Genomic DNA, 17,897 nt, shown 5'->3' on the forward strand with positions numbered 1-17,897 from the left:
GCCGCCGGCCCAGCTCCTTCCCATCTGCAGTCCCACCCGCAGGCTCGCCGGGACAACCGCGAACGCCTTCAGCGAGGGCTCAGCCCGCCTAAGCCTGGAAACCCAGCCATGGCACCGCGCTCCGGCGGCTGGGGATTTGGGGGAGGAGAGGGGGGAGCCGGTCCTTGCCGAGCAGGGGGTGCGAGAGCAGTGGCGCCTTGTTTCGGCAGCCCTGGAGCTGGGGGTCCTCTCTGTGCTCAGCCGGGAACGAAGTAGTGCCCGCTGGCGTGGGGCCCCACGCGTGTTTGGCTTTCCTGGCGCTGCGGCTGCGTCCCCTCAGCGGCCGAGGGGCAGCGTGCGGGTCTCTTGTCTTTAACCTGAGATAATAGGCTCGATTCTTTCCAGACTCGGCGCAGCGAAGGGTTGTCAGGACGCCGAAGGCGACCGAGGGATAAAAAAAGGTAAACTGGTGTGCAGGAAGTAAAATGATAACTCCAAAGTTTACAGCTGACAAATAGCTGTGTTATATTAAACAAGACTGTTCCTGAGATAAGCTTATTCGTGCTAATTACTTAATACGCTTGTGCAGGTGGCAATCAAAGGCAGAACTTGGGGGCTAAAAGATACCTTTCCACTCACATGGCCGCATTCTTAAATTATCAAGACTTTGGCCTTTAAATATTGAATATTGAACAGGAGTAACACCTGGTAGCTCCTTTGTTTAAGTGTTAACGTAGCTGGTATGCCAGAAACAGTGTTTTCTTCTCTTATCAACAAGATTATGTAAAAGTTGATCATCCTTCTGAATAACATAGGAAGAACGCAAGAAAAGTTCTGCATGTGGGACTGAGTATCTTCAGCCAACTCTGTCATCAAGAGGGAAAACAGCATGTAATGAATGGAGCCAATCAATTCCTGTTTTTTAAAAAAGGTATAACAGGTCACTTAAGGATATGTCCTTTTGGTCTCTCATTGCTTTTGTAGGACATGGAGGGTCAGGAACTGCCTTATGTGCTAATTGACTGTATAGGAGGGAAGCATGGAGTATATGAAGACCATGTTGAATTTCTGGAGAAACATTTTCATCTCATCACCATGAATGAGTATCTTGAAAACAAAAAATTTCTCAGCAAAAAGATCAGAGCTATTTATATGTGGTATCACAAACCAGTTATTAATGAAGACCTGCTCCAGAGCTTGTCTAACTTGAAGATAGTTGCAAGCTCTGGAGTGGGAATAGATCATCTGGACCTGAACCTCCTCTCCAGCTATGGTGTGAAAGTGTCCAACACTCCATTTGTTGTTTCCACTGACACTGCAGACTTTGGGGTGGCTTTGATGCTGGCATCTTCCAGGAGACTCGTGGAAGGTAATAACTGAAATGGTTTCAGTCTTTTTGTAGGAAAGGTGACTCCTCAAAATGTGCAGTTAGAGAATATGTGCTGATGCAAAGGTAAGCTTAAAAGCAGAAATACAGGAAAATACAGGGATGAGGAAAAAGTTGAGACAAATCTGTCATGTTGACAAGAACTTGCATGCAGCGCATACCATTTCCAAACAAGTGTATCAGCAAGTAGATGTGTTCCTTCTTCAGATAGCCCTAAATTCAGGCCTCTTCTCCCTCAGCCCGTAGTCACTTACTCATTCTAGTTGTTCACTGCAGTCTTGCTTTTCAAGTTTTAACAAAAGGGGATTAAAAGGATGTATTTTCAAGGAGGCTTGAAACCTGTCTTTGCCAAGCTGACATGCATCTGAGCCATTACAAACAAGCTCTCCAGACATCTGTCCACCATGCGCTGTGTTTCTTTTCCCTGCCAGCTTTGGTGTATCTGCAAGATAGCCAGGAATCATATTTCGGCCTTACTGAAAGTCTTGACGATACTACAACTGATTCATCAGTTGCACCATTCAGTATTTACAATACAGGTGACACCCGTGGCACTGCCAGTTTCGTAAGCCCTGCTGACAAACCACCATGAGTAAGAAGCTGTGTTGCTGAGGTGCATTTCAATGGTGCAATAATCCGTTCTGCAGGCAGAGAGATGGTGGGCAGATGCGTGATGTACATTGAAGGGAGGTTGCTGCTTTGGCCTTATCTTCCTTGTCTGCCAAAGAGGGGCTGGATATGTTTCTGTCCCAAGCAAGAAATGAATGTCAGATGTCATGTGGACAGTGCACTGTTATTCACTTCTTGTCCAGAAACACAATAATATTATGTTATTGCTCCTCTGCTTCTGCCTTGTCTTATGATAAAAAGTGGAAAAAAAGTAACCAGATGCCAGCACATCCTTTACATGTAATTTTTTCCTTCTTTTCCCTCCTCCAAGGCTATCAGATGGCAGTCTCCCCTGACACGGAGTATTTCCCCGCTGACTGGCTGGGGGCTGAGGTTTCTGGGGCGACCCTGGGGATCGTGGGAATGGGCACTGTTGGCTACAAAGTGGCTGAGAGAGCCAAAGCCTTTGAAATGAAGATTTTGTACCACAACAGGAATCAGAGGTAAAGCTGGTTGCAGCTCCATGGAAAGTCTATTTTGTCACTGCTTTTAAACATCATTCGTACATTTCACCGTCAAACTGATCTCCTGTTCTCCCCGTGTTAGGATAGGACAATGTGCTTGCTGCACTATTGTTATTAAATATTGTGCCAGGAAGCAGTGAGGGCCACAGATCGTGGCCAGGTTCACCCAAAAGTCCAAATCATCAGGTGAGCTCGTGGTGGTAAGGCAGGGTGGAGGCCAGACCGGGGCTGAGGGGAGCTGGAGACCAGCCCTGCTGCGGCATCACACAGAGCAAGCAGACTGCTGCTGGCACAGATTTCTGAAGATTTAACCCCTGCCGTGTCTTGTGGGTTTCTTCAGTAGTTTTCAGACGAGTTACTTTTCACAGGGAGGGGAATTCAGGTCCAATATCAGTCTTGCTTTTGGGTTGGAAAAGAATCCCCGTTACAACCAGAAGCTGTGACACAAATGCATTTATTTTATTATTTATTCAGTGCATTTACATGATACTCATTTCTTACTTTCCATCCCCACAGGTATAGTACTGCACGTTTGTATATAGTGCACTTGGTATTGTGGGAAACAGCTTAACATTTTTCTTTACTAAGTTTCATTCAGATAACTGGCTAACTGCTTTGCACTACAGAGCGAAGAAAACAATTAAGAAACCTTTTCTCCAATGGTGATTTGAACTTTTTCTTGTTGCTTCCTACTGGAGTTTAATTTTGGGTTTTTCCCCTCAGAAACAAGGAAGAAGAAAGTGCCGTCGGAGCTGTTTACTGTAGGAAGATAGATGATTTGCTCCAGCAGTCAGATTTTGTGTTGCTGTCTGTGAATCTGACTCCACAGACACACAAACTGATTGGGAAGAGGGAGCTGGAGCTGATGAAACCCACAGCTACTCTCATTAATATCAGCAGAGGTAGGGTGCAGAATAAACAAAACTGCATTCTGGTTTGCTGGCATAAAAAGTCCAGGGAAAACCCAACCCTGATAGAGTCTGTCACTCTGGAATCTGCAGTAAATTCTCTGTTTACTAGCTTATTTAGATGTCGGTGGTCATGTCTGAGCAGAACATTTAAGCCTTTCCTTAATTATGAGCAAGTAGGTCTCTCAAATGTTAGTGAGCTTGGAGTGTTAGAAGCCCGTGTGTAGTTGTATAATCTCCTACTTACGCTTTTTATTTACTTAGTACAGTGTTGTTGCTACCATACATCAGGGTGACACAGCCCACTCTGAAGTCTGGCATTATACTTTGTTTTATGGTGCTACATACTGCCTCTTAAAATTCCTGACTGTCCAGCTCTGATGCACGTACCCAAGCTTCCTCCTCCCGCTTCACCCCCCTCTCTCTGCTGCTGCTTCTGGTTTGTGAACGTTGCTAGCCCTGCCATTTGCTTGATCACCATGCCCAAAAGGATGGTGAGAGAACAGTACGGAATATGAAAATAAGAGTATCCTTCTTACTGTAACCCAGGTCTGGTTGTGGATCAGGATGCTTTGGTGGAAGCCCTTCAAAACAAAGTTATTAAGGCAGCTGCTCTGGATGTGACATATCCTGAACCTTTGCCAAGGTAGGACATGTATTTAAGTTAAATATAAATGAGTGTATGTGTGTGGTTCAAACTGAGTACAAGTCTGTGAGCACGTGAGAAGCTATATAATCTTGTTAGTAGGAGTACATGATGTATATCATAGAATCATGCGCTAGTCCTGCTGAAACGATGTCCCCAGTCCTTCCGTCCTAGCCAAACAAAATTCGCACCGAGTCATTTGGAGGATTTGTTGCATAAAAAACCTGCAAGCTAGGCAGCAGTTTGAACTCCTCTGCGTATGCTTGGGTCATGCAATTAGTTTTTATTTTTAATTATTATTTTAAATGTTTCCCTTCAGGTGATGAAATCACAGATGAATGTTCTGTGAGTGAGTAGCTCAGTATTTCTTTTCCTTTCCCAGGGATCACCCTTTGTTAAAGCTGAAGAATGTTATAGTAACTCCTCACATTGGAAGTGCCACCAAAAAGACACGCCGCCTTATGATGGAAAACATGACGGAGAGCATACAAGCGGGTCTTACAGGTCTTCCTATCCCTAATGAAGTATTCTGTAAAGCGGCCTGCATTTAATGTTAATGCCATTAGTGTTTGTCCTGGTGCAAGGAAACAGTTATTTGATCACTCTTCATGTAATTATCCCGTGTGTGTTATACAGATAATATGTATAATGCATGGGTTTAATTTATTTAGATAACCAAAAGTGATTCTGTGTTGAAAACTGCAGTACTTTGTCATGAACCTCGGTGAAAAACTCCATATTGAAAAACTCAATGAAAAAGTCCATAGTCTTGCATCAGTGTAATTTATGTTGCTTGCATCCTCTTAAAATTGCCCATCGATGTTAACACCGAATTGAAGGACGTTTAAATCGTATTCTGGTGCTGCCGCCAAACTACAGGGCACAGCAAACCGCAGCCCGTACGCTAGACCAGACCGGCTGTTCCTGACGCTCCGGCAGCAATGCTCATCTTTGGGGAGCAGTTTGCAAGGCCTTTGCTGGGGCAGCCCTGTAATGGAAACGCAGCAGCCAGGTTTATTTTCACTTCCAAGATCATAGAATGTTGCCAGGGATGGGGCCTCTAGCACCTCCCGCATTTCATAGAATCATAGAATCATAGAATCGTTTAGGTTGGAAAAGACCTTTAAGATCATCCAGTCCAACCATTAACCCATACTACCAAGTCTACTCTAAGCCAATCAAGGGTAGACTAGACTAAACCATGTCCCCAAGTGCCACATCTACCCGTTTTTTGAACACTTCCAGGGATGGGGACTCCACCACCTCTCTGGGCAGCCTGTTCCAATGCTTGACCACCCTTTCCGTAAAGAAATTTTTCCTAATTTCCAGCCTAAACCTCCCCTGGCGCAGCTTGAGGCCATTTCCTCTCGTCCTATCGCTGACTACGTGGGAGAATAGCCCAACACCCACCTCAGTACAACCTCCTTTCAGGTAGTTGCAGAGAGCGATACCTGGATTATTTGGATAACTCACTTTACCCAAATAACGGAGCCTGTGCAGAGCCGGGCCCGCACGGCGCTGGCGCTCTGCGCGGTTTCCCCCCGCTCGGGCCCCGAGGCTCGCCGGTGCCCGAGGCCGGCTCCGCCGCCCTCCTCCCCTCCCGGGGCCGGCAGGGCCCCCGCCCACCGGCCCCGCCGCCTCCGCCGGGGCCCCGCAGGCCCGGGCCGCCGCGCCGCGAGGGGGAGCCGGCACCGCCGCCGCGGCGAGCTCCCCGCCGCCGAGCCGGGCCGGGTCTGGCCGGACCGCTGCGGCAGCGGCAGCGGCAGCGGCAGCATGTGGGGCGCCCGGGCGGCGGCGGTGCCGCGGTGGTGCCGGGCGCTGCGCAGCTCGGCCGCCCTGGGCGGCTCCAGGAACCTGCTGAAGAAAATGCTCCGCAAAAACAAGTAGGGGCCGGGCCGGGGGGCTGGCGGGCAGCGGGCCCTCCCGCCGGGCTGGGCCTCGCTGCGGGGTGAGGCGGCCGGGGCCGGGCGGGCTGCCGGGCCTGCCCTGCCTCCGCCGGCGTGGGCAGGCCGTGCTACCGCGGGCCGCCGCGCCGGGCCTGCCCGCGGCCTGGCGAGCGGGCTCCGCGCTCCCGGCCGGGCTGGGCCGGGCCGGGCCGGGCCGGGCCGTACCCAGCCTGCGACCGCACCGCCCGGCCGTGCGGGCCGGGCCCTGGCGGGTGGTTTGCGGGCAAATGGACGAAGCTGTGTGAGCGGGGCTGTGGGACTCGGGGCGCTCCCGTATTCCCGGTAGTATGGGGGAAAGCCACCCACCCCGAGTCGCCCTCCGAGCGGCACCTCCCGTGCCCGTGGGTCGCTGGCGACGGTGCTTGAGTTCTGTGCCAAGTTAGGCCCACCTCTGAAGAAACCTTGGGGTTGTTCGTAGCCCCGCTCCTTGTGCAGCCTCGGCCGTCAGTGGGAAGCATTGCTCCCCGCGCTGCACCTGAGCCTGTAACCGCTGTGGGGAAAACGACGTGCGGACATGAAAACCGTGTGCCTTCCGGCAGGTGGCATTTTAATTACAGGGGATACCCGTTGTTTCTTTGAGCTGCTGAAAGATAAAGCTGATTTCCTTTCCTTTTTCCAAAAGAAAGAAGTTTTGGTATGACAGCCCGACCCTGGGATCTAAAATGGTAAGTGCAAGCTTTTAAGGTGCTGTGTTTATCTGTGCCAGGAGGAACAACCTTCTGCCATTGTGCCTAACTTTGGGAAAAGTGTTTTCTGGTGGGGAAATAGCATAATTTTGTGAATGAACACTAGAGCTCCAGTTTCACTGTGACGTGCCAGGATTGCTGTCGAGAGATGCCGTTCGGCTCCCCGTGGCTGTGTCCTCTTCTGTGCTGATCCTTCCTTCATCCGCGTGAGCACCAACGCTCTCTTGCACGCTCTTGAGCCCATAGCAGAGAACTGATCAAGATTAAAACTTCTGTATACCAGCTTAGTTTTACTTTTATAGAAAAGTAAATTTCCATGTTTGTTTTTCAAACAAGCAATGCTTTTCAGTTAATACTTGTTGTATTTAAGAAACTGATTTATTGAAATGTGTAACTTGCTACAAAATAATAAAGAAACTAAGAAACCTTGACTGGAATGAATGAAGGTCAAAGATTTTCTGAACAGAAATATTCTTTATTGAAACACCTGGTACATAAGATCTATATAAAGCCATCACAGCTTCAGTAATGATATTCCAAGAGCGTACTTAGTAGGGTGCACAAAACTGTATATAACTGCCTAATACAAGTTTCTAACTACTGATTAATGTGTTGGTTTTTTTTTTTTTTTAAAGATGTATAAACCAACCAAGTTGGCTTCTGTAATGAAAGATGACCAGACAAAAAATAGGAAAGAAGATAACATACGCTGCAGAGTCTTGAATAGTCTTATTCATAAAGCTGTGACAGAGATGATGACTACCTGTGAAGTTAATCAAGAACTTTATGATCTCAAGCTGGAAATCTGCAAGGCAAGTGCCAAAGCTACAGCTTGTGTTGAGTCACTCTGACTGCCTTGAGGTCAGCATGGCGCACCAGAGGAGCTTCCCTGGGTGTTGTGATGTGTGCAGGGGAGGTTTTATTGCATTGCTTCTGATGCGGTGCAGCACAGCGAGATGAGGCTCTGGATTCACCTTGTAAGCTAGGAGAACTTTGGCACTGTTGTACGTGGCTTAGTACACCTTTGCCACTATAATGCAAATGCAGCTTAGGTCAACTAAATGGTGATTCTCCTGGTATGACCTTTTTTTTTTTTCCTGTTACTCAGAGATGTACTATTTGCCTTGCCCTTTCAGAAGGAGGAGCCTGGTGTTACCACCCTAAGTGTATCTTTCCAAGAGTCTTTTCTTCATGCAGCTGTGTGAGAGTTGATACCTCCTTTTGTCCCTCACCAGCATCATTACACAGGCAGAAGACCTAAGTGGGCTGTGAGCTTAGTTCAGAAAAAAGGCAAGCCTAAGAAAATGCCATTGGCAAGCAAGGTTCCAGATAGAATTGGAATTTGTACCTAATTGAGCTAGCATTGTTGTAATTCATGGGTTGGAAGGGATGTTAAACCTCTGAATCAGGAGCTAAGTCAGTCTCCACATTCTTGTTTGTTGTCTGTAGTTTTTCTTCCACATTTGCTGTTTTGTTAAGATTAAATGATATCAACGTTTGGCTTAAACGCTTGATGGACTTAGCTTTGTTAGTTAGAAGCATGGAAAAAAAAAATTGCACCTCATAGCTGCATCTGTGACAAGGGGTTTGTCATTTATGATTGAAACATGTTTTTTGCCAGCTGAATTCATTCTTTCTTCAGGCAAGTGATTAAAAGTACATGGGCAAAATGAATCTTTTGGCTCTATATGTGCAGTATCCTTCATATAGTCTTTCTCTCTCTCTAGGGCTTTGAGGATTGCTTGTCTAACTCAGATGGCATGTCTGCACATAAAAATACTGGCTGATGTAGGCAAGCCACAGTACTTTCAGGAGGCATTGCTGTAAATGAAATAACTTACAACATGAGAGAGGGAAAGAAACAGCCTTCTTCCAAATACAGTACGGATTTTATTATACCTGCGTAGAGCTTAGTGTTCGTGCTGCACTGGGATGTGGCTGAGAGTCAGTCCTGATTTACTCTTGAGCTGATTCTGGTCCTATATTGTTACTTCTGTTATCAAAAGAAATCTGGCCGGCTTTCTACAATCCATCAGAATTTGGTTTTTTGGGTATAAAAAGTTAAAATTACATAATAGTAATACAGGTAAGAATCGTGCTTCAGGCTTGATCCATCACAATTTTATCCACTTGATAACATTACTCATGTGATGATGAAGAAATGGCTTGTGTTAGATAGGGTTTTTTATGTGCTTACATTAGACTCAGTGTGGGAGATGGGGAGGGTTGATCCTGCAGTAGAAACAGCTGGTTAATCATCACTGTGGGTTTTTTTTATTTTTAATGAGTGATGAGGCAGGAGTTATTTGGTGGTGGAAAAAATCAGTATCTACTTTGGTTCTTGGGGACAGTCCATTCTGCCCTAGGAAAGAGTAGCACTGTCAACAGCAGACTGTGATGCAGTTTTCACTCCTGGGAATACTTTGATGGAGTTGTCTTTTCCTGCTAATGTCTGTAGACGCCTGCTTATTTGAAGAGTTGGTTTCTGGACTAGAGGACCTCTGAGTTGTGCCTTCTAATGGCTAGTTTATGCCTTCTCCTCCTTCTTCCTCAGCTCCTTCCTTTGGCTGAGCCAGATAGGTTGTTAGAAGTTTGCTGGGTGTACTCTCATAGTGAGAGCCTGTTTTGTAAGACGCTGCTAGATGCCGTGAATGACAGTTACAGAAATCTTTCAGAATGCAGCTTGTGTTTTGGAAGTTTATTCTTCAGGAAGATTGTCAGTCTATCTTGTGTGCTTTGGTCCCTGCACACCATGCGCTTTCAGTTGCATGCATGACAGCTATGAATATTATCTGTTAGTGAGCTAAAGCACTGGAGGTTCCCAGCAGGCTTTAGAGCTGGAGAGACTTACATTACAGTGTAACGGGCATCCTCTTTTCTGTCAGTATCAAAACCAGACTCAGGGTGACAACAAACCAGGCAGTGTCACAGGTCCTTCTTTAGCGGAAACTTACACTTTCAACTGTATTCCAAAATGGTATGCCATAAATTGTCATTCTGTATTTGTGATGGTAGCACCATTGCACTGACTAGATGTAGCACTGGCAGTAACATACAGGTGTTGACAGACGTCTCCTCTGTTTAATTTCAGTTGAAGGGGAGATTAGGCAGTGACTTGCCTAAATAAAGAAAAGGCCTTTCAGGTACCGAATGTAAATCTTATTTGGTGTTAAACTCTACCTCTTTAAAGGCACCATGTAATTTTAGTTCTTAAGAGCAGAGATGGAAGAAGAGGTTCTCCTAAGAATTTACATATCCAGTTTGGGTCACTATGCTTTTTCATGAATTAGAGACTTTGTTGTATATGAAGAGTGTGTGTGTGTATATATATATAATTTTAAAGAAATGTTTGTCTTTTTGTAGGTGTCCCTGGCATCAAACTTTTCAGCATGTCGTGTGTACTGGAATCCTGCTGCTACTGTGGAGAAAGAAAGTTATGTTGAAAGTGTATTGCAGAAGAGTGCTCCACGTATACGGTACTGCTATGGGGTAAACAGGCCGCTTCATAAATTCATAGCCATGTACTAGTACCATTTTTTAAGTATTTCTAACAAGCTGTATCTGGCCTGTTACGGTGCTTTAGGTTTTTAGATATTTGGAGTCAGAGCATCTCCTGTGATGAGCCTCACAGGGAAGGATGACTATCTCAGACCAGCTGTGTATTCTCTGCTGGAGCACAGCTGGCTTATTTGGCTTCTGTGCTTTCCTAGAATTGGACTGGGCTGAGCAGAAAGAAAGAGGAGTTTGGATGACATTTCACTTCATTGTACTAGTGATGGCAGGCTGGACATGCTGTGTGCGACAGTAGGCCAGAATATGATGCTGCACAAGAGGACTGGCAATTACAACATATCTCCTTACAGATTCACTGGGCAATTCTGATCACTAGGGACATCTCCAGAGGGGATGACTGACATTACAGAAATTCTTCACAATACTGATACCAAAAAATAAATGTCAGAATGCTACTGTGTATTGTGATGCTTTTACCCATTTTTAGCAGAGGGTCCAGTGAGTTTTCAGGATATCATAGAGATTTGTGTCTCTCCCTCTTTCCTGGGCTTACCCTCTGCTGTCCAGCCAGTCTGTTGGAGGATCAGGACTTCACCCCATGGTGAAGGTGGCATTGAAGCTTACTTGTAGAGCCATTTCCTTTCCCCTGTTTCCCTAGTCTGTGTAATTCCTGCTCCAGCACAATGCTCTCTTTGCTCCCAACTGCTTGTGCTCTTTGAGAAGGAATGTTGCTGGCTGGGAAGAAGACGAAGGGAGCCCTGTCAGTCCTTCTGCAGCTAGCATGTAGGACTAGTTGTCTTGCCCTGCTGTGAGGGCTCTATCCCCCACTGCTCTCACCCCTACAGTGGGGATAAGGAAGCCAAATGAAGTGAGGAAAGGCCTGCGCCAGCCTGTGCATATAGGAGACAAGTCTAATATCATCAATTCTCAGTGGGATCTGCACTTAGTAGTTCTTGTATGTTATACATTGAGAGTTGGGATTCTGCAGTGATTTATTGCTTAGCACTAACCTGAATGGATATCCATCAGACTGTAAGTTTTGCAAACCATATCCTTAAATTTGCAATACTGCTGGAATTAATGTAATGTATTTTATCTGTCCTGGAGGTGCTGCACTGTTACTTATACTGGTGAATGCTGTATTTTTGCTAGGTATCTTTTGATGAGTCAGCAGATTCTAGGAAATGTACCCCCGATAGTATTTGTAAAAGACAAAGAAGCTGCAGCTGTAAAAGAGGTAATTGTAATCTTTGTCTCAATATACAAATGTAATGATATGCAAACATGGTGACTTAGCATACCATAATGCTTAGGAATATGGAGAGAGCTGATCATTCAATTGCTCTACCAGTCTACATTAAAAATCAGTCTTTGTGTATACCCTTTCCTCTTCATGTTCCAAAGTATTTTAGCGAAGAATCTTGAGTAAGGCTGATGCTCATATACAATGTAAAAGAATCCTTGTAGCTATTGCCTCATGAACTTTTTTTGATGCTACTATTAAAATTTCTGAAGTGAACTTTTCAGAGAAGCTTGTAGGCCAGATCATTAAGTCAATAAAGAAATCCTAAAAAATGAAATTACAATTTTAAGGAATAATATAGGGTAGGTTGTCTGTTGCCTGGTATACGTGATCATAGAAATGAGGTGAGGAGCTGTCTTGCACATTTTAAATGTTAGGTGTTTTTAAAATGCCATTGAATCTAATTAGTGATTTTTAAACGTCTCCTCAAGCTGTTGATGTGAATGGAAAGAACATTAGTTGAAAAGAGTGTGGTCACATTTCTGTGCCCTGAAGTGCCTTATTCTTAGATGTGTTACTATTAACCAATTGCTATTAGTGACTTACAGGCTCATGTGGTGTGTATTAGCAGAGCTGGAAGGGATAACAGGAACTTCAGACTCTCTAGAAATGCGATGAATTGCTTGAACTTTCTATGGTCAGAAAAATTCTGAGTTTCATGTGAATATACTGATCCACAGTGCAAATGTTTTTCACCTGTGTTAGCATCAACAAAAAGCACAAGAATAGAATCATAGAATGCTTTGGGTTGGAAGGGACCTTGAGAGATCATCTAGCCCAACCCCCCTGCAGTGAGCAGGGATTGAACCTGTGAACTTGGCATTATTAGCACCATGCTCTAACCAACTGAGCTAACCCGGCTGGTCTAAACACTTCTGAAAGCTGTTTATATTTGTTATTATGCTCCCCCTAATCAAACAAGAAATTCTACACAAGTAACAAGTGATTATGGAAGCACTTTGTCATTACTATTACTCTGTTATTAACATATCTAGATGGAGCTACAAATACCTACTCCTGCAGGTCCTTCCTTTCAGGTCTGTTGTTGTGGAACCTGTTCCATTAATCACTGTTTCTCAAACTTTGTTAAATGACCACTTACGGTTTTTGAAGAAGAAAACCCCTGGGCTACCTTACATTCAAGTTCAGTGTGTAGGCACCAAGAAAGTTAACCACGCAAGACAAGTAAAAACCCTCCTTATACGGCTTATGTCAGTGAATGGCACTGGGGAGCACTTAGCTGGATCATCTTTTCACACTTCACAGATCATCATATTTATGTAATCCACAGATTCGAATAACAGGGCTTGAAATAATGTAGCTGAACCTGATTTTTAAGTTGGAAGACAGGGAAGGACCATCCAATTAAACTCCTAGAAAAATACATTGAATTAGAAGGGAAGTAATGTAAAGAAAAGTAGGAATAAAAATTTCAAACAAGATACAATTTTCACAATTAGGTACAGTCTATAAGCACTGGATACACTAGATTTGTAGCGTTTACTGGTTAGGTGCCATGTTAAAAGGGAGTTGGTATCTCAGTATTTACATGCAATAGAAATACAAACTTACAGAAAGGGGGAAAAAGTGAAAAAAATCCCAGTGTAAGGATGTTATGAAAAAGGATTTGCAAGACTGAAGTAAGACCAAATAAAACAAAAATTATATATGTCACACAATCCCTAGCCAACTGTTCAGAATGTACATAAAGCAAAAAACTTTGTAGGAATACCTGGATCAGTTATGCTATTTGACACAAACTTCCCAGGCAAGAAGTATAAGCAGTTCTATGTAAATGGAGGAAAAGGCTATTTTGAAATTGTTTTGCTAAATATTCGAAGCATGTGGAAAATAAAATATTTGCTTTTGGTACTTGTCTGTTTCTTGTGTAGGTGTGAACAAAGTAAATTTAATACAGGACCTTTAATATGTATTGTATTCATGTGCTTACAGATTGAGGAATTACTGTCAATTGCTGATTTTGGACCTCCAGAAGAAGTCGAAACATCTCAAAATGATTCTGGGTGAGTTTTTTGAATCAGAATTGTATAAGTGTACGTTTTCATCTCTGTTGGCCAACTTAAATTGGGTATTATTTGATGTGACAAAGTATATTTTAATTAGATGTGTACCTTTTTGTTATCTCAGAGTTCAGCAAATGGTGTTATGAGGAAATAGAAAGTGGAAGAGAGAGACTTTTTGGAAGACCTTACCAAAAAGGCATCTCAGCTTTTATAGAGATCAGTTGGGTCCTTTTATTAACAGAAGAGGCTGCAGAACAGCCTAGGACAAAACTAATATGTAATCATCCCAGAAATTAAATGTAGAGGATGGCATTTTATTTTGTGGCTTAAGCTTTCTTTACCAATGCTACACCCATTTATTAAAATTGAGGGAAAATATTTCTTATTATATATGCTCTAGTTTACTTTCATATTTTAGTGCAGACACATTTTCACAGGCTATTTTGTTGTTGGTTCTTGTGCACAGGTGCCTTGCTGCAGACCACAGGTTTGCAAATATGGAAAGGGACAGTCTACTTATATATATAAGTGGGCCTCTGTGAAGCTGTGGAGAGTGACTGAATTGTCACTTGTAACAGCATAGTGTATATGCTTTCAGAGGCAACTAACCCATAAGGTGATATCAGAACATGCTCTTAGAAATGAGCTGTGTCTGATGTCTGTACTTTGAGTGACATAGTCATCAGGCTTGTTACTTGCAGACCCAATACTACTTCTGTTATTAGTATCTTTACTTTTATGAGGGAAATACTTCTAGAATTTCTAAGAATTCAAGACTTGATGTGTTCATGATATTTAAATTTAAAAAGAAGTTTTGCAACAGTAATACTTGTTTCTTGCTGCTAATTTTCTCATGAGCATAAAAGCTCTACATTTACCAGTACTCCTCTACTTGGCCACTTTTTTCTGATATAAGTTTGGATTGTTGTATATGAGTACAAGTTTACTGATAAATCTCCCTAAGTTAACAAAATAAGTTAATAAAGCACTCTTTTGTGAGGGATTTTTGGCTATTGAGGGACAGGGCTGAACAGTCTATTGGCATAGTGATTCTATGGACTGGATGCTCTCAAAGCCAACAGCCTTGCACTTGTGTGCTGCGGTCTGTTGGTGGAAATGCCTTTTATGCCTTAATGTCTCACAGGATGGTTCATCAGGTGCAAATCAGAAATAGCTTCTTGGGGGAAATCACTGTTGCGTCAGACTTCCCCATAGGGCACCTAACACCTTCCTCTGTGTCTTGTGGACTTAAGTCCAGCTTAAGGTGCCATATGCTGTCATTCATACGCCTGTTTGATGTGTTCTGGGCACAGGCTGCTGCTTCTCACTTCTTGGAAGACCTGGGAGAAGTCTAACTTCTTTGGGCTGCCAGGTCCAGTGCTCACTGTTACCTATGCATACCTTTTCCCAGAAGTAAGCAGTTTTCTCTGGAATTTAGTTGCTTTATTGACTTCCTCCCATTAAATCTGTTTTGACACACTGACAGGCTTATACACAGCCTGTCCTTGGACACATAGTACGGTGGTATCCCTTCCTTCTTAACATAGGGAGCACAATGCTGAACACAGTGCATTAATAAAGTCAGACTGAAACCCCAGGTTTATTTCTGTGTTACTCAAGTTGTCACAGTTAGCATTGCCCCTTAAAACACACACGGGGGAAAAAAAAACCCACAACATTTGTTTTCCTTTCCACAGTAAACTGTTCTCTTCAGCAACGCAATCTTCAGATTCACCCATGCGGTCTAATCTTTTTGGTATTGATCATGAACTGCTGAATAAGCAGATAATGGACTACAAAAGACTGAAAGTGTCAAGAGTTACAGAAAGCATTGCCTGGACAGAAAAGCAGGAGCAGCAGCTTTCTAAGATTCAAACGAAAATGAAAAAGAAAAAAGCAAAGAATCCTCCTGATGATGACATTACACCACAGAAATACTTACTGGACAGATATGAAGCTCATTACTGGGATGATAATGCTGAATCAGTCTTGGACTATGAGCTGGAGGATGAGTTACAGGAAGAGGTAGACGAATTGGAGGCGGATGATGGCAAAACTCTAAGTCAGCCTACTGATAAACTGAACTGAAGTGAAAAAGCCACTCCCTTTAAAATGGAGGCTGCCAATAGCAAAAAAAAAAAAGACTGCCATAGATACTGAAAGATCAGTTTTGTACAGCCTGTTTACCACTTCCTCTTTCAAACTAATAGGTTTGCCACATGTGGGGAGGTTTGCTAGCACAAGGTATGTAAGAAAAACAAAAATGCTATTTGTGACATTCTGTTAAGCAGCTTTCAAGCTGCTGCAGTAGTAGGACTTTCGACCAGAGAGCAGTTTTGTAATGATGAAATATACATAGTGCAGGACTGAGTTAAAACTTCTTGCAGTTCTGTTGATTATTTCCAATAAAATTATGGTTTCTGTGTTGAAATAAAATGTTGGGGTTTTTTTGAGTAATCTGGGTAAAAATAATCACAAAGTGACAGTGTCTGTTACTCTAAGGTCAGGAAGGAAGAGGGAAGCAAAATAATGACAGTGGTGTTCAAAGAGCAGCCTTCAGCACAAAAAGACCAGGACAGGCTATTCTCTAGAGGACCTAGTCTAATGGGGGGCAACTCCTTCCACAAGAAGGTGAAACTCATTGAAATTATGGCCAATAAAATTACAACCCTGAAAGAAAATAAATGTATTTATTTTAATAATCAGAAATTTACAGCCGTGCAAGGGGAACTGCAACCAGAAAAGAATGGAGAAGTGCTCATCTGTTGGGTAAAATTGGGCAAAGCATTGACCGTGACTGAAAAAATGTATTAAAAACTCAAAGGTAGAGAAAAAGCAGCAGGGAAGAATGCTCCAACTGTTTGAGATTTGGAAATGGTTGGGGAATCATATAAAAAGTAAGAATAAAGCTTTCTGGCTCAAAGCAAGTAAAACATAGTAGCATGAGCGTATAAAGTCAGAAGGGCTGAAGCTTCAAAATACGTTATAACTAACAAGGTATTAAAAAGGAATTCTAATAAGGAACATTTAATTCCATTAGTTAATGGGGAAGTAAAGACAGACAATGCACGGGAGGTTGCACTACAGTATGTTGCTCTAGTTTTTGAGAAGGATTTATTAAGACAGTGAGTGTAAGCTCCAGAATATAAAAAACAGTTTAAAGGATTTTTAGGTTGAAGGGAGGAGTTCAGGTCAGCAAAGAACACTGAAATTCACTGTAGGTTATTTAATAATCCCCTTGAAGCATATTCTGAAGGTTGATTGCCGGTAAGAATATGGAGATGATATGGGCTATGAATGTCCATAGGATATTCCTATAAGCTGTTTAGACCTTGTATTGAATAAAGGTCAGGATCTTAATAAATGTATGCATTGCTTTTGTTAGGATACATGTTGAAGCTGTAGCTCGCATTAGTACATGCCTTGAAGTAGGTGAATAATCCCACAAATTTCAGCATGCCTTTTTCAGGCTTTCCACGAGTTCTTCCTAAATTCCACAGGACAGACACGCTTTGAAGTAGATGCTTTATTTTGTTTTCCAGTGAGTGAAGGTATTTATCATATAAGAAACTGTTCATGTGCAGTATCACTGTCAATCAAAGCTAGCCATGAATTTGTTGCAACTTGGCAACAAAGCTCTTAACTTTTGAATGAATGACAGGAACCTGTTAATTGGTACTTGCTAAATGAATCCACAGAATACTAATGTCTCTATCTTTAGTTTCTGCTATATAAAATGTGGCACTGTCCTGACTCTACCTAAAGGTTAAAAAAAGGAAAAAAACCCAACCTACATATTAGGCTTGTGAAAGAACAAAGAGAACAAAGTTGATTACCTCTGCTTCTTGTTTAGTTTGGACATCTGTAAACTAGGTCTGCAGTTCATAGGTTAGATTTCATCTAAAACCATTCATCCAAAACCATTCTGTCAGCCCTAATACCTTCACTCCCCTGTTAAGCAAGTGAGGGCAGTTGACCTCTTCTGCTTGCCACAGCTAATGTCACAGAAACCAGGCTTTGTTACAGAAGAGAGATGGCCTAGCACTTACTCAGGGTGTCCAGGGACAGGACAGCCATTCTGAAACCGTTGATGAGGAAAACGAAGCAAAAGAAACTGGATTTAGAAGAGCTGGAAATCTTAAAAATGACCAGGCGGGATGGATGGGAAGGAGGAAGAGGCCCAGGGGATATCTGGAGGATGGCACAAGAGCAGGTGGGTGGGAGCATCTGCGTCCCTATCCCTGGCCTCCCCCTTGTTAGTGCTCTGCCTCAGCGCCTGCTGGCTTCCCAGGGAAGCAGGGTGGGAAGTTTTCTCTGCTATGCTACCAGTGTAATAGTAACCTCAAGACTTTTATAGCTGTAAAAGGCAATA

General features: G+C 43.4%; 2 protein-coding genes across 2 annotated transcripts; both read left to right on the plus strand.

Annotated features, from left to right (window-relative positions):
• Window positions 1–966: 966 nt before the first annotated feature.
• On the plus strand, window positions 967–4,604 carry LOC104025837 (putative 2-ketogluconate reductase). Its single transcript, XM_009488627.2, has 5 exons — window positions 967–1,348; window positions 2,307–2,478; window positions 3,223–3,401; window positions 3,957–4,053; window positions 4,436–4,604. Exons 1-5 carry the CDS (start codon window positions 967–969, stop codon window positions 4,602–4,604), a joined length of 999 nt encoding a protein of 332 aa, XP_009486902.1.
• Window positions 4,605–5,826: 1,222 nt separating this feature from the next.
• Window positions 5,827–15,865, plus strand: RBFA (ribosome binding factor A). The gene is made up of 7 exons (XM_075705784.1): window positions 5,827–5,936; window positions 6,622–6,664; window positions 7,321–7,497; window positions 10,049–10,161; window positions 11,351–11,435; window positions 13,455–13,525; window positions 15,223–15,865. Exons 1-7 carry the CDS (start codon window positions 5,827–5,829, stop codon window positions 15,611–15,613), a joined length of 990 nt encoding a protein of 329 aa, XP_075561899.1. The 3' UTR covers window positions 15,614–15,865.
• Window positions 15,866–17,897: the final 2,032 nt, after the last annotated feature.

The sequence above is a fragment of the Pelecanus crispus genome, chromosome 2, assembly GCF_030463565.1.
Source record: "Pelecanus crispus isolate bPelCri1 chromosome 2, bPelCri1.pri, whole genome shotgun sequence".
Classification (NCBI taxonomy): domain Eukaryota; kingdom Metazoa; phylum Chordata; class Aves; order Pelecaniformes; family Pelecanidae; genus Pelecanus; species Pelecanus crispus.